Raw genomic sequence first — 16,813 nt, 5'->3', positions numbered from 1 at the left:
CCATAATTGCTTTGTAGTAGTCCAAATGATTAGTAAGTGGACTAAAATGTTGTGGCTCTCTGATTATAGTTTGTTTGTAAATTAACCAAGGTAAAATACGGACTGGAGTTTGGAACTTCCGGAATTAACTGTTTGAGTTAAACCGTTTAGTTTGTGGTGTTTGGCTGTTTGGTGATGCATACAATTCTCTTCTTTAATGTCTACATGGTTTTAAGTATATTGTGTCTTATTTAATCCTGCTATGCTTGAGCCGTTTTGTGTGGTTGACTTTTTAAAAACAATACTGACTGACCTCACACCAGTTTTTTGAGTCAGTGAGCCTGTTACATGGCATCTTTCACAAATAACTAGTCTTAAGAACAGATTTGTTTCATAAAAATGTGTTGGATTATGCATTTACATTAGTAGCCTGACAGACACATTTTATATACTTGCTCTCATAATGCAGTTCTGCTTATTAGTCCTAGAGAAAAGGCAAGTTTTGTTCTATATTTGTGCATTGCATGTATTCCTGAATTATTTTGCTCAGCTTCATCTCCCTTTATGCGTTTCTTCTACATAACGAAGGCTGAGTGAATAATGGCATGCTTTATTTTCTTATGAGGAAGTACGTTGTACAAAATGTAGGCAGAGACAAACTTCTTGTTGGCCTGTCCTGAATGAAACTTGTTTGAAGTCTGTTTCCTTTGCTTGGTGGAAGAACCTCAATTCTAAGCATGATTACATTAAGCATTTGTGTCTTTGATTTTTAGCAGGGTCACTTATTGATCTGGCAAACTGTCAAACTGTTAATATATAAGTGATGAATACATTTTACTGCCAAGTAACTAGACCCACCCCTGTGGCAATGTTTAAAATTGACTAACTGATAACACATCTTACCTCTCGCTGGGCTGTGTCAAACTGCCACTCATTCAGTTCTCCATCAGTCAGGGCGATGATGACGCTGGCTGTCCCTGCAGAACATAAGACTTTTTTTCTGTAACACTGGACTGAATGTCAGCAAATGTAATGAGCATGTTAGACAGAGGAACTCACCATGCTTCTCTTGATATATCTGTGCATTTGCCTGCAATGACAAAGAAAGCTTTAGTCTTGATTCAGTTCACTTAAAGGAAGACAAGTGCAGTTTATAGACAGCACTCGGTTAAAACATGTTGAAATGATTACAATGGCAGGGCACAATTCTCATTTACGAGGCTGAGTACGCATTGGCATCGCAAGCATCTCATTGGTTTTTGCCTTAGATTTTCAAACTTGGAAGTCCTCTTGAAATGCTGTTAAATCTGTAACCACCACAACATGTTTTTGATTACATTAAAAATGAAAACCAAACCACATGGAAGTGTGGCTTAATTTCACAATGCCTGGTTTACATCCGTTCACGAACCTCGGCAGTCTCAAGGAGCAGCAAATCTCATGATCTGGGGCAGTTCTTTGGCTCATTTTATTGGTCGTCGTTAAAACTGCCAGGTACATTTTATCCTCAGGGAATATTTGAAGCTAAATCTTATAGTGAAGACTAAGCTAGGGTGATTTAGGCTGGCTTTCCAAATGTGTTGGGTCCTCAGCTTCGTCCTTACCATCTCCAGGCCTAAGTTCATAAATGTGTCTCCTCCGGGGATAACTCTGCTCAGAGCGTTTAAGCCACTATCGATGGACTCCCTGTAGGATAATCAGAGAGAAAGCCTGATTAAATACCTTAGAAGAAAGCTGCTCTCACGGAAAGATATTAAGAAAATTTCACAATACAGTAGATAAAAAGAAGGAGGTAGAGAGCGGTTTGAGTTGGAAAGTAATTGTGTGTGGCTTAAGTAGTATCCAAGCCAAAGTCTTCCTCAGGAGACAGACTGAGCTGTTTTGTGTTAGTGCCTAAAGCTGGATGACATTTGTGTTCAATTACATTTTGAGCTGCAAGAAAATCTGGTCATAAAATCCAAGTTTCCAGAAGTTTGGAACGAAATGAAAGATAAACACAACAAGGGAAGGAAATGTCGAGTAGTAATGAGGTGCACCACAGGAAGAGGAAGATCCAAACAATGGCAGTTCAGGTGTTTATCAGATGTGTTTTGTACCTGTTCTCCGTCAGCTTCATGATGATGTTTCCTCGTGTGGAGAACACGATGAAGGACATTCGGAGCATGGGGCTGCAAACACAATTGTTTCACATGAATGCAGGCAAAAACATAAAACACGCAACCTCTTAAATGAGTAATCCGGCTTTTACCTGATAAACTTCTCTGCCACCTGCTTCACAAACGAGTAAATCTCTATCCAGTGATGCTTCACACTTCCAGATCTGAAAAGCAACAAAAACACAACCTTATAAGGACAAAATGAGATGTTTACAGGGATGACTTATTATCCTCTGCTGCAGCCAAAACCATTAATGTTACTCAGTGGAGGATTCCAGTTAATATAGCCAGCTGCCCAGATTAACCATTCTAAAACCGAAAGGTTTGTGTGACACTACAGCAGTTATTAGACGAGTTGTGTTGCAACACTGGCACTTTGTCCAGCACTTTGGTCAGTATTAAAATTGCTCAACAACCTTCAGATGAATTATCTCAAACAGTTTGTACAGAGGTTGATAGTCTCCATCTGATGACTCCTATTAAGTATGGAGTCCACTTTTCATCTCTTTTCAACATGAGGCCAACTTTTGCACTTTTGAGTCTTCATATTAAAATAAAACAAATTGTATAATGTGTTCCAAACAGGTGAAACTGGAAGAAGTTCAACCTAACGGGCCCAAATATTGTGAGAAATACATCCAAAGCTAATGACAATCCCATTAGCTTTAAATGTACTTTTGTGTTCAGCACTAATAGCCCAGCTAGTGCTACCATGCTAACACACTGTAATAGTGACTGGTTTCTTGAAGCCATGTTAAACTAGGCACTTCAGCAGTGGGGTACTCAGGGGGGGGCCAAACAAGTGCCCTCATGGATGCCCCTGTAGTAGATAAAAACATGATAAAATGCCCTCTCAGGTGCCCTTCCAATGGATTAAACGTGATAACGTTTCCGCTGGGTGCCCTTCCAGTAGATAAATGATGCACGATGGAAAATGAGTTGACCTCCACACACGCCTACGTGGGAGACAGTGTGCCCTCATGGGATGCCTCTATATTTGAAACTGCCCCGTTGTGGCAGCATGATTCTACCTAATTTTGGAGTTTGTTAGCATGTTAAAAAGTTAGCATGTTGAATTTAAACGTATCGTAAATGTCTTACATTGTTAAACTCAAATAACATTCTAATCTTAACCAGGGTTTGTTTTCACCATGCACTGTTAAGCATCACAACTTTTGCATGCTGGTGCCCCATTGCATACAGCTGGTGCCCCTTTTTAGTTTTTTTGCCCCTGCCCCTGAAACAGCCTGAGTACGCCACTGCACGTTAGCAACATCGTTGTGAGTATGTGAGCAAGCTGACATCAACATTTAGCTTAACGCACTGCTGTGCCTATCAGAGATGAGAAATAAAGAAGGTATCTGTCACTTAAGTGTATTTTTCGCACATCTTTTTACTCCCCCTTACATCTTAACATAAATGACAGCACTTTCTACTACTTGCATTTTCAAAACAGGCCTGTACTTGAGCTTTAATGCATGAGGCACATATTTAACAATTAGTTTATTTTTTTGCACCGTTGCGTGCCATCTTCCCAACCCTCGACCTAAATGGACCAGGCAGTAACAAATATAAAACATGATTCCTTGGTGTATCCCTAAGTGCATAGTATGCACAACAAATGTAACAAAAAGTACACGCAGTAAAACGCGTATCAAGAGAAAAAAAGCCCAACAAGAGAGGGAAACTCCGACCGGGGAAAAGAGCCAACCAGAGATTGTGATGTTAGTGAGTAACAGGGAGAACTTGTGGTGACATGGATAAGAGTGAAGCTGCCAACATCGCAGGCTCGAAGCAGCAAGAGGTTCCCCGTCCAGCTGATTTGCACATTAGAGCCAAGTGAATGTTCAGAACTTTTAGAATGTTTCTTTTTATTGCATATGAAGTGACAATAATTAAAGTTTAATAGTCACCAAAATATGACCTGGGGTTTGGTTAGCTTAATAGGAAAAGAGCTAGTACACATGTCCCTCAGAGGGCCTCTTTTTCCCAGTACATTTCAGAGCCTGTAGCCTACTTTAGTAAAAAAGTTCACTCTCTACTTTTACCAGTCTACTTTTTTTACACAAGTGTCTGTAGGCTACTTCTCCTTGAGTAAAGAATGGGCCTGTATTTTTGTTTTCTCTGCTGCTCTTTAAAGCTGCTAGCATTAGCTCTTTAACGCTAAAGTAAATAAGAATAAAACAATGATTTAACTCTACGTTTGCTTCAGAAAACAAAAGTAAAACCTAAAACTTCCTTCTCTGCATTATTGAGTGATTGCTTATTCCTATCATTCAAACGTAGTGAAGGTTTTGTAGGAGACATATGAATATGAGACTGGATTTAAAGGCCATGAGATGTGTGTCAGGACCAACGGTAATATTTTATCTGGTCCACGTTCGAGGACATTCCTCTGGCCGCTCGGTCACATTCCATTACTTTGGACAGTAACCTGTCAGCGGTGAGAGCTGCTGGTTAGCCTGCTACATGCTGCTGCGGCCATGACAGTCTCCTTAATGAAGCCCAGTCCCAGGGGGCTGCTAATGGGGGCTAATTGCTGCTGGGCCAGAGGGGTGGAGGTTAGACAGGGACAGATGTAGCAGTCTGCCTCTAGCAGGGACCATGTAGCAAGCAGCTGGCCTGTGTGTCTGTGTGCAAATGTGTGTGTTAGTATCTGTTTATATGAGCGTGCGTGTAGTATGGGGGGGGGACTGTGAGGGGGAACAGATGGTCCCAGTGAGCACAGCCAGTCTAACAACAGGTTGGGGGTCCGCAGAGTGAAAAGGCTGGGACGTGAACAACAGCAGGACAAAGTAGTGACACTCAGCAGGGGGTGAATGTGAGTGTGAGGGTCTAGTTAAGGATGCAACATCAAACAGCTTCTACACCAAACTGCGTGTGCGTGTGTGTATGTGTGTGTGTCTGTGTGTGTATCAGGGTCATAAACAGAGTGAAAGTCTGAGCTGGTGAGATTCATGATTCCTTCGCTCCTTTTGTACTTCCACTTTAACCAGTCGCTTCCTGATCCACTTACCCTTTCCTCTGACAGTGAGGCCATGATAAAAGCCCTGCTCCTGGAAGAGTCTCCTCTGGGAACAAGTTCGCCATTTGTTAATCTTATAATGAGCTCACTGATACACACACACACACACAACAACAGCTCGGTTTCAATCCAGCTTGCAGGACAAATAGAGACTTAAAACGCTGCTAAAGTTAGAAATGTTTGCCATGTCTTTCAAGTGATCTATTTAAACTGATAGTTATTCAAACAGCTCCAATGCCAGACTACCTTCATGTTATATACTTTGTGTATGAATGACTGAAGAGGAGCTACGGTGGCTCGGAAGGTCAAAAGACAATGAAACTTTAGTAAACACAACATTTCATAAAAGGCCTAAAGATTTAACATTTCACATATGTTGTGTAAAATGTTTTTTGAACTGTCATTGTGCTTGACCTTCAGGGCCACCGTATTTTGACTTTATTAGCATTATTAGTCCAACTTTATTGCCCGAATTTCCCCCCGGGATTAATAAAGTATTTCTGATTCTGATTCTGAAAATTCATTAATTAATTACCGGTTCTCAAATGTAAAGATGGGCGATTGGTCTTTGTTATTTATCACTGAATATCTGCGTTTAGTCAGTTGTTTAGATTGGGTAAATTAGAGACATTACAGCTGTGTCCCATTCAGGGGCTGCATTCTTCGAAGGACGTATTTGAAGGCTGATTGCGTCACAGCAGCATATCGAACGCTCCTTCAGATGCGCCCGACAAATGCATCTTCCGTTACCCAGGCCACGAAGGATCCGTCAGGTGCATCCTTCCCGACCCAACGTACACCGAGGTTCACCAATTCAAACGAGATGGCGGACTCTCAAACATTCGAGGAATACACTTTTAAATGTAAAGCTTTTGGTTTCAACTCAGTCGAACAGCTAGAGACACAAATGTTCGAAACAAAAGGGGCCTTGAAACTTTAAATTATCTTTAGAAAAATAGGTTAAGTTATGCAACGCTAGTTATGATAGCTAGCTACCTGTTGCTAGGTGACAGGAACGGGGCTCTTGACGCAAGGGTAAGGGCGGGAACCGCTGGTGACACAAACAGGAAATCCTCTGTAGACCAAACCGCCTCATTTCCGTTTGGCCTTTGCGGTCTACCCAGGCTACAAATGACTCATCCTTTGTAGGCCGCGTCCTTTGAAGGATGCAGACGCTGAATTAAGACGCAGCTTAGATTAAGTTGAGCAATTTTTTGTATTACCAAAACTCTTTCAGAATAAAATGTCAGAATTATGCAGCTCCATAATCTGCATGAGCTTTAAATACTCATTCTTAGAAAATTACCTTTTAAATTCCAAGTCAGCTGATGTAATCTAAACACACTGTATCTTTACTTAAATCAGACAGAGACCTATTTATTGCCGTCATCCAACGGATTCAGCAACTGTCCTTCTACATTTTCAGAACATCAGAGCAGGCTCTCCTTTCATCTGCACGTATTTGGACCAATGAAAACCAATCAGAACGCAGCACCTTATTATTCTGTTTGTGGGACACCAGATAGAGAGGAAATATGCAGCCTGGTATTTGGTGGGGGTCAGACATGGAGTGTAGGAATGTGGGGAGCTGATGGTGTTTTAGTTATTCTAATGTTCACAGTGTGCTGGGATGCATCCAGCACGCACACATTCTCTCCTCAGCGTGTCTCGTGACCTTCTGGACAGTGCAGCCAAAGATGTGAGGATAAGACAAATACAGAGGAGGTAAGAACAACCCTGACGCTCCGTTTTCGTGGCATTTAAATGTGAAAAACAGCCAAAGAGTCGATGCCATCTCGGGGAAAAAGAGCAGAAGCTTCCTGCAGGCTTGCTGATACACGCAGGTCCAGACAGTCAGACAAACAGAGGCGTACCACAGACCTGGCCATGCGTGCTGTGCCGTGCCACGCTCCCCAGGCTCCTCCTAAACTTTTTGAAGCAAATGGTAAAGACTAAAGAGCAGCTGACAGATGCTGCCGTGGACATCCGAAGATCAGATGTGTTGAAATCAAAGCAAAATGTCACCAAAGTTCAGACATACGTGGTGAAAATAGCTGCTGAGGTCATAAGGGAAGCTTTTTTTAAACCATTACCTCACCGAGATGTTAAACACAGGTACCAGTTTGTTTAACAGCATCACCTCGAAATCACAACATGCTGCAAAATGTGTCACTTCTCAAAACAAACCGGTTCTTCTGGCATGACGACCTGTTATTCCGAAAGGCCAAGACATTCACCCTAATGTTTTTATCTTCCATCTCTCGCTGCTCACTTAGCATGTTTTGACATGTCTGACTGCTCTGCGTCCACATGCTTGAACTTCACCGCGCAACTGGAGCCCGAGATACGACAAAAATGTCAATTATAATGTCTGGGCTGCTATGAACAGCAGCTCTGCAGCTCTGAGGGTGCGGTGAGATCACATATGGGTAATTACGGGAACAGTTAGTCCTAAAAAAGGTGGCAAAAACATTCTTACAGCCTGAAACCTCACTATTATGGGATTTAGGGATGTTTGTTGGGGCTGTGAGTTAGCTGATGTGCATTCCTCTTCTTCCTCCTCAAGTCTATTAAGTTTTAGGTAATAAAAGTCTAAAAAAAAAAGGCATTAAGATATTCAGAAACTGATCTAAAAGTCGGTATTTTGTTAGAAATGGGGTCATGGGCATTGTCATCCTCACTCTTTCACGCCTCATTTCCTGTGACCATCTAACTACGGCTATCAGATGAAGTCAGAAATTCCCAAGAAAAACTTTAGAAAATAGAAGATTTTGGGTTCAGATCAGGGTGGGGGTTACATTTTTGAAGATGTCATAGTACCACCTTAAAGGGCCAGTTCGCCCATTTTCAACCTCGGTCCTATCATGCTATTATGGGGAGCTAATGCTGGTAGAAAAAAATGCAATTTGGCTCTGTGCATTTGGAGGACGCTATCCACTTCTCCAGGCCAGGGAGCTTGCTAAACTACACTTCCTCAATTTCCCCTCTTTTCCTCTTGCTCTCCTTACTCTCCGGTACGACGCAGGTGGACACCATGAAGCTCTGTTTTTGTTTTGGTAGCAGATATATTTGGTAAGACTGTTTTACCAACTGTTCTGGTCAAAAGAACGAACAAAACAAACAGGTAGACTTTTCACACAGACCTATAACTTCCCTTTGTAACCATGTCCTCACTGGGCTGTTCTTTTCAGAGGGAGGGGCGCAATGCACGCTGGGTATTGTAGGAATGTAGAATGGGTGAAACCACGAGCTGTTTGTATAACTTTCTCCACAGCTATGGCGCCAATTTCAAATATTATTGCTTCTATCGATTACAGAGAACACCAGCTTTGACTGACAGCGGCTTTTTCCAGGGGTGAACTGCTCCTTTAACATACGGCGTAGTTTATGGGGCAGACTTTGAACTATAAATATAAAATAAGTTTTAAGTTCAGCATCATTTTCGAGAAGGTTAGTTGTTGACTTCCTGGTGAATTTAAGAGCTGATTAAAAGTATGTCAAGATGGAGGACTGTATCTAAAGGGATGTTTCACAGCTTTGCAACCCAAATGTTGTTTAGCCTAAAGACTCAGGCTCTATATGGGATTTTGAAAAGAATCAATGAATATCTTAGAAACAAGTAATAAGCCAGGCAACTTAGAGAACATGCCTTAGGCAGTGGTACCAATGTGCATGTCATGTTTCTGTTATTGTGCCATAAAAACCAGCCAATCAGATTCAGTGTCAACAAACTCTCCACAGAAAAACAACACAGTTAGCACCCTGCCTCCCCTCACTACATGACCGGTTCAGGGTGCAGTCAGCTGCAGGGTAGCAGGAGAGAAGTTTAAAGGGATCCGCGTGCAGGCCACACAGCACCGCTGTGGGGCAGCTGCTGCAGCTGTGTCCGCAGGCGTCATCAGCCTGAAACTCTATCCATCCTGCTCGCCCTGCCCACATCCCGTGAGTAAAGCTCGGGCTGTTTGCCCCTCCACTTTGAACCGGAGGAAGAGAAAAGAAAAGGAAGAGCCTATTGTTCGAAAAATATACATCCTACTTCAGATACAATGCAGTAAAGCTGTCCTAAAATACACTTAAAAGATCAACAATGAGGGCTTAAACTGTTTTTGGACGTGTTATCCGCTTAGTCATTCGATTAGATAAGAAACCGCTATCCTATTTAGGACTGATTGATATAAAAAGCGATTAGATAAAAGCTAGTCTTCCACATTAACGAGCTCAAACTTTTAGGTGACTTTTCTTTCGCACCGTAACAACAACAGAAACGTGGAGACTGAATCTGACTGATGCGCTCCGCGTTTCCAAACAACTGGGCGGTTGCATGGCAATGCGCAGCGAGGAGAAAGTAACAAAGCCATAAATAATATCGGACACTCACTTGTCGAGGACAAAATAGAGGTCGAAAGCGCCCTGACAGGATCTCTCCTCCTCCTCCTCCTGTTGCTCTCCTTTCACCGAGACATCGAGGAAGAAAATTCCCAGCAGAGCCAAGACGAGCAACATGCGAGTGTGAGTCCTCGCCATCTTTCCCGGTTACTGCTGCTGACTTCTCCAACACTGTGACAAGCAAAGATCTTCACATTTTCTCTCTGTCGTCTGTTTCAGACTCGACTGAGCGTTAATAACGCGATGTTTGTCGGTGTTTCCTCCTGTAAGGTAGAGTGCATTCAGCAGACAGGCGTGTTGTTCAGTCAAAGCCGGGCTCTCCAACTCTTCTCTTTCTGTTGAGGAGAAAAAAAAAACTGCAGCGGAGCAGGGCAGGATGGAGGAGAGGAGCGACACCCGAGGAGAGACACAAAACTCCAGATTTACTCCGAAAAAAAGGAGTGAGCAGAAATGTACCGAGTCAGACGGGAATGCCCCAAACATACCAACAGGCTATTTGTAAAAGGAGGGGAATTCATCCGCAATCTGATTAAATCTTTGTTTCTCGTTTCTTTGTGTTTTGAAACATCAGAGACGGTTTATTCTGCTTTTCTTCTCAATGTTTTGGCTTAATGAAATCTTATTGTGTAGGATAATGAATGGCAATATGAACTCCATATTTAATAAGCCCAGCATTTTGTGTCTTGTTTTAAATTAAAAAAAAATGTTTTGGGGTTTTTTTTTTTCTGCCTCTGATTTTTTGTTTGTTTTGTGTTTGAAAGGCTTCAATCTCTTCACCACCTCTTGTTGTTTCAGCCTAAAACCAGAATCAGTGAATCTACAAAGACTCGTTATGGGGCTGAAAACTACACGACCCATAAGAGGATGTGATGCTGAAAGGTTTTCAACAGTTACTCAGATTGTCAGGAAACTACACAACACAATGTAACGTGGGCTGGGCGATATGGCCACGATTTTTTTTTTCATATCTCGATAACGATATATACCGTCGTGATCTGTCCTGTTTTCTGGTAATTTAGCAAATAATTTATCCATATGAAATAACCACATTGTAACGGCTATTATTGGATACTCCTGTGTGAATTAAATACTTGACAAATAAGAGTTTCTGTTTTCGCTTAGGCTGAGCCAGAGTCCTTTTCTGCCCATTACAGCGCCTCCCTCTTCAATTCACTCCCACGTGCAAGGATTAGAACAAAGTGTTGTCAAAATGACATTAAAAAATAGCCATAAAGCAAATCAGCTGCTGGTTTTGTGACATCACGATATAGAAAAACATACCATAGACATTTTAATATTGTTTTAATATATTGTCATATTGCCCATCCCTAGGTGATACACAACAAACATGATAAGATATTTCACAATATTGTAATAGTGCTGTGACCAGTTGGATTGTGGGGACTTTAATGTATTCCAGCTCTCATTACACACAGTTGGCTCGATCACCACCGGGACGTTTATGCAGACTGCTTTGATGCAGAATAAACCATTAAATGCTCATTAGACAGAAACATTTAATGAATTATGTATTCGCCCGGTGGCAAACCCAGACCACTCATCATATCCGGGAAAAGTAGCCAATTTTACAATTTCCTATTGCCCACATTGGCCAGTGAAATACCCACAACTCGTGTAACTGTGTTATTGTCTACAGTTTTGTGACTAAAAGCGTCTCTGAATCCCACATATCGTGTTCACATACAGCCTGACTTTCATTTAAAACCATGACAGACAATAAGACGGAGGAATAGCTTTATGCACAGATAATTATCTTACTGGCTGCAATGGTTTGTGTGAGCACTAAAGGTTGGGCTCATCTCTGCTCATGTTTTAAGGTGATTTTTCTTTTCTTTTCCAGTGTCTTTAAGGTGAACATATTTCCATTTTCATGTGAGTTGCACATTACGTCCACACCAGCCAGCTGCTATGATGTGATGCTGTACTGAATCAACATTTTTTTAAGCCAAATTAACAGCAACCACATCTCCCATCTTCACCGAAAGGACCGTAAATCCGACCAGTGAGTACAGGACAAGGGAAAACGCGCGTGTGTGTCCGTGAGCGCGCACGTGTTTACATCAATGCGCCACGCTTCAGTGCGCTCTGTGAAGGGGATAAGTGGGAGTGGGAGAGGAGAGGGACGGCAGAACGGAGGAGGGTTCAGACGGATAAGTAACTCGTCACCACGAAACGGGAGGACATCGTTACCGAGGGTCATCTGCACCTGCTGCAAGTCACTGCCACACGGCACCATCACCTCTCCGATGTCTGCAGGGTGAGTCCACACGCACTAACACATCTTTGATTTCTCACAGGGATGCACGATGTGTCTGTCAAATGTCATCATTTTTTGGACTGGCATCTTCAGATTGGCACCGGCTCATCCTGATATGATGCTCCGCGTAAAGTGTCAAGATCAACCAGATTCAATACTTTTTATCGAGCAGAGAGGATAAAATCAATAAAGTCATGCACTCTTCATGCCTTATTATTGTTTATCAATAAGGAAAGAGACATTCGGAACTTATGCTGCGCACAGAGGAGGCAGTTGGCTCCACGGCAGATGGGGAGACAAAAGGAGAAACCGACTGAAAAACTGAGACAAAGGACGTTAGAAATCATTTTGCCTCGACACCGACTGCGTCTGCATCGCAGTTAAAAGGCGTAATTTTAGCAGAAAAACATAAAATACCTTTTTATTGTTTTATATATTTTTTGTCAATATTGTTTGCAACACAAGTCAACGGGCGTTTAAAGCACCTGAATCCACATCGGCTGACGGCACGTTGGACCACTGCTATGTGGCTCAATGTTCGCTTTTTAATGCATTTGGATAAAAACAAGTCATTAAAAATGTTTATTACGGTTTAAGTCTTGTTCTATTAAATATTAATAAGACCTCGTTATCCTACATTCACCTCAAAATGAGAATACATATAAACCCTACAAAACCTAGGCTGTATTGTTGCCTCTTTAACTAAAAACGACCTTATTTTTCTTCCAGTTTAATGATGGATCACACTTTCCTGCCTCGGTCCATCTGGACGGGTGACAGTAAATTCCTGCAGCATCCAGCGGATCTCTACACCAGTGTGGTCGTTACGCGCAGCATCCCTGCAGGCACGTGCTTTGGTCCCTGTGTGCTCCAAAACACTTTCTACGACACCATCGCCTTCATAGCGCAGAAATCCTGCGACAAGAGAGCGAAATCCTACGTGTTCAGGGTGAGTTGAACAGTGTTGTGGTCAGCCATCATTTCATCCTCAAACAGGCATCTCGAAGCAGCTTTGCTGTAGTTATATAACTCGATGTGGGTCAGAAGTAGGTGATTACTAGACGCTAGATTTGGTTTTTGAATTTACACAATTGATGTACTTATTCCATACTTTATATTATATTTAATGCTGTACATCTGCATTATTTGCTTGTCATAAAACTGCCTCAGTCTAAGATAATCTCAAATTAAAAACGTGGATTTAATAATTTAAACAACCTGCAAAATGTTGCCAAATTACTGATTTTAATTTGGGATTCTTTTTGAAGAATTCAAGGCTTGAATGAAAGAGACATTACAATGTGATCATTTGGAGGCTCTTGTAAAATGTCAATCATTTCTGTCAACAGGTGGACCCGGAGGCCATGCGTAATTCTGCACTGGTGCTGTCCTGGCTGCGGCTCGTGCAGGCTGCGCGCAATGGAGAGGAGCAGAACATGGAGGCCTTCCTGAAAGCGGGTCAGCTGTACGTGCGGACCATCCGGGACATCAGGCAGGAGGAAGAGCTGCTGGTGTGGTACGACCAGGAGCTGTCTCACTTACTGGGCTTCACAGACATGACCAGAGGCTCGAGTAAAGGTGAGGGGGGGAAATCTATTATTTAAATTGCAGCGTCACTAGCATCTTCACCAGATTGAATATTTCACTGCAGAATGCGACGTTATTGTTGGACTTATATGATGATGTTAATGTTTGTATCTCTCATGTGCATCTGTAGTGATATATTTGGATTGTTGTCTCTTCCAGAGTTCAAATGTGGAAGATGTCACCAGGTCTTCAAACACGAGTATCCCTTCCTGGCTCACTGCCGATTCCTGTGCACCCAAGTCAAGAATGACACCTGGAGCCGTGAGATTTACGAGCACAAACATATGGAAATTAAAAGGCAACATCGAGTGACAGATTTCCACAACATCGCCAGAGATTTGGAACATAAGAAATCTGGCAACAACGAGGACGCAGAGATTTTCCCCAAGAGAAGGAAATACGAGGAAACGCTTTATCCCAAAGGGCGGAAAGCGGTTCTGCTGGAAAAAACAAATATTTCAAATGATGACAATATCACACAGCTGAGTAAGGGCTACGAGCAGGCAGCAGGGGATGCACCCTCCTCTCTGGGGAAAGCTGATAAGGCCAAACCGGATCATTTGGGATGTAAAGATGCGGCAGGGGATGCCAAAGGGACTACGCACGACAGAGAGAGTGACGCACGGGCAGAGAAAGGGGAGAGCTCTGGCGTGCGCTCAAGCAGCAGCAGCGCCTTTTCCCTGGTCATTTCCAGCAGCCAGGGCGAGCAGAAAAGCGCTTTCTGTAAACCGAGTAAAAGAACTTCTCCTGTTGACCCCCAGGCGTGCGTCAGCAGCGCTCCAACAGCCCCCTCTAGCCGCCTAGAGGAGATGACTGACGCCTTCCCCTCCCGGACTGTTATAGGATACAACAATCTGATGGCATCCAACATCCTGAGCAGTGACTTACAGGCTGTGCCGTCCCCGGTGGCAGTAAATAACGCTTTCCATTACGCACCGGAGCACTGGTCCAGGAACATCGGCGTCCAGTTGCAGACCACTTCGTCTCTCACGGTCTTGCCGCCCACTTACACCTCATTCGGCGTCTCGGTGCAGAACTGGTGCGCCAAATGCAACCTCTCCTTCCGCATGACCTCTGACCTCGTCTTCCACATGCGCTCTCATCACAAGAAGGAGTTCGCGGCGGAGTCCCAGGTGAGGAGGAGGAGGGAGGAGAAACTCACCTGCCCGATCTGCCACGAATACTTCCGGGAAAGGCACCACCTGTCCAGACACATGACCTCTCATAACTGAGACAAACATGGACAAAAAGCTCTTAATTTATTTCCTAAGTGATGCTCGTATTTAACAGGTTTAGACTCAAGGTTCACAGTCAGACTTCTGCGTAACAGTGAATGTAGGTAGCTGTAAGGAAAATAGCAAAACGGACACACGTGACCTTCGCAGCCTGTCCACTAGATGACGATAGAGGTACGTGTTGAACTGATCTCACTGCAGTTTGTTGTCTGTCCTTTTGGCCTGTATGTTAGCTTGATGATTATTTTGTGCCTTATGGAACTCAGGAGGGAAGACAGACGCAGAGGACAGCTCATGATTGTCATTAATGTCCGTCCTCTAATTTATCTGCTTTCCTCTGCTCTGATTTGTACAAGAGACATGGATTGAGTGTGTTTGCACTTTGGTTTTAAACTCTAAAAATCTGAAAATGAAACTGACGTGTCGAGTATTTCTTCCACCATCCATCAGGCGGCGACTGGGACCAACTTTTCCCCTCTCTTTTTTTATCTGTGGATAGAGAATATCATAGTTTTGTGAGGAGGCTGACCTGAATGTTTGCAGGATTGTGTCATTTATAGAAAGATTGTGCATGAATCAGTGGGAGGATCTTGATTTTCTCTTTCTGATGTCATACTTGACAACAAAGGAGGACAGAAAATTAAATTAATTAATCCCGAAGGAAATTATAGTGCCAGATAGCTCCACAAATACAGCACAAGTTAGAGAAATGCAAAAAACAACTCAAATTATAAATGAAAATATAAAGTGGATGAGTTCATGCAAAATTTTAGTATTGCACATGATTATGCATTCTATAAACACCAACATGAATACAAATATAAATGTGGCCAGAAAAGTATTATTGCACATAATGAACATAATATAGCCAGATATAGAAAGGTATTATTGTACCCTGCTGAAAGGGGAGGAGTTATACAGTCTTATGGCCACAGGTAGAAAAGACTTCCTGTGGTGCTCCTCAGTGGTCTCAGTCTACCGCTGGAGGTGCTCTGGTAGGATTCCAGTGTGGCCTGCAGGGGGTGAGTGTTGTTGTCCATGATGCTGAGGAGTTTCCTCAGAATTCTCCTCTCAGACACTTCCACTAGAGACTCTAGTTCCACTCCCAGGACCGAGCCCGCCTTCCTGCTGAGTCTGTTAGCGTCCTGTGTCTTTATGCCTGCTGCCCCTGCACACTACAGATGCACAATATTGGATTATTTGCCGATATTCTCCAACCCTTTTTGCCGATTTCCATACCGATATATTAGGCACATGTTAAGCACTACAGGGGAGACAACATCAAGTCTCCTCTGTAGTGGAATTGATATCATGCCTACTCTTAGTATAGTGGGCCACTGGCAGATGCAGAAATAACATGCAGTGCTTTTTAAAATGTACACATTCACTGGGCAATATCAAAAAAACACTTAAACTTAAAAAGCCGTATTTATTTGTATGTAACATATTGTTTTCTTTTTTTAGGGAATCATGGACTATTTAGGCAAAATAAAATGCCGATAATATCGTGCATCCCTACGTTACATCGTAGAAGGTGACGCTGGGCACCACCGAGTGATACAATATTTGCAGCACGGTTCTTCTTTGAGATGTCCTACCCAACATTCCAGCATGCTTAAACGATACAAAGGCCGCAACTCAAAAATGGAACCAAGTTTGAAAAGTTTCATGGCTATCATTCATCTCCAAACCTGGAAAGAGTCCACGAACTGCTTTGAATTTTTGTTTTCCACCGACTGCGTTGCAGCCTCCGTCCCGTTCATTTCAGGCTGCAGACAGATGGACATAAATAGCCGTCTCTGTTGCAGGTAAATGAGGCGGGAAGGAGGCCTGAAGTTCATGGGAAAGTCGAGCCTCGACCCTGTTCAGTCTCTCTGTAACCGTAGCAGGGATGTGAACTCGGCCGCGCTGCTGATGTCGGCTTCAACTGAGTTTCTCCTCGCAGTCTTTTTGAAACAATAACTAATTACTCTATCAGAGGGCGGCTACAGGGAGTTCATTCATAGTTTTCTGGAAATATAACAGAAAAGTAACAATATTTTTCTTTCATGGATGTATTGCTTGAGGTAATTACTCATGCAGGTTTTAGGCAGAGAATAGAGTGAAACCTGCAGAGAAAACACCCACAAGACTTTGTCTCTGGGAACAAATACACACTCGTACCTTT

General features: G+C 42.9%; 2 protein-coding genes across 2 annotated transcripts in view; one reads left to right on the top strand and one right to left on the bottom strand.

The window, feature by feature from the left end:
- antxr1d (ANTXR cell adhesion molecule 1d) overlaps window positions 1-9,914 on the bottom strand; it is a 30,970-nt gene extending 21,056 nt beyond the window's left edge. The window contains exons 1-6 of the mRNA XM_069658600.1: window positions 9,539-9,914; window positions 2,228-2,299; window positions 2,076-2,147; window positions 1,584-1,665; window positions 1,039-1,069; window positions 883-956 (exon numbers count right to left, since the gene is read on the bottom strand). Of these exons, the coding sequence (XP_069514701.1) occupies window positions 883-956; window positions 1,039-1,069; window positions 1,584-1,665; window positions 2,076-2,147; window positions 2,228-2,299; window positions 9,539-9,684 (477 nt within the window). The 5' untranslated portion in view covers window positions 9,685-9,914. The remainder of the gene's footprint in view (window positions 1-882; window positions 957-1,038; window positions 1,070-1,583; window positions 1,666-2,075; window positions 2,148-2,227; window positions 2,300-9,538) is intronic.
- Window positions 9,915-11,747: 1,833 nt separating this feature from the next.
- On the top strand, window positions 11,748-15,010 carry znf488 (zinc finger protein 488). The gene is made up of 4 exons (XM_069659152.1): window positions 11,748-11,824; window positions 12,554-12,773; window positions 13,174-13,402; window positions 13,571-15,010. The coding sequence occupies exons 1-4, from the start codon at window positions 11,814-11,816 to the stop codon at window positions 14,641-14,643; spliced, it is 1,533 nt and encodes a 510-aa protein (XP_069515253.1). The 5' UTR covers window positions 11,748-11,813; the 3' UTR covers window positions 14,644-15,010.
- The last annotated feature ends 1,803 nt before the right edge of the window (window positions 15,011-16,813 follow it).

The sequence above is a fragment of the Semicossyphus pulcher genome, unplaced genomic scaffold, assembly GCF_022749685.1.
Source record: "Semicossyphus pulcher isolate SPU_LCO1_2020_fin unplaced genomic scaffold, fSemPul1.0.p SCAF_12, whole genome shotgun sequence".
Classification (NCBI taxonomy): Eukaryota; Metazoa; Chordata; class Actinopteri; order Labriformes; family Labridae; genus Semicossyphus; species Semicossyphus pulcher.
Note: the sequence above shows the minus strand (reverse complement) of the source record. Positions and strands in the feature narration are given on the sequence as shown.

Excerpts from the sequence above, each read along its gene's own strand:
- znf488 (XM_069659152.1), top strand. Across the intron at positions 12,774-13,173 it reads CGAAATCCTACGTGTTCAGG|GTGGACCCGGAGGCCATGCG; the intron begins GTGAGTTGAACA and ends TTCTGTCAACAG. Across the intron at positions 13,403-13,570 it reads GACCAGAGGCTCGAGTAAAG|AGTTCAAATGTGGAAGATGT; the intron begins GTGAGGGGGGGA and ends TGTCTCTTCCAG.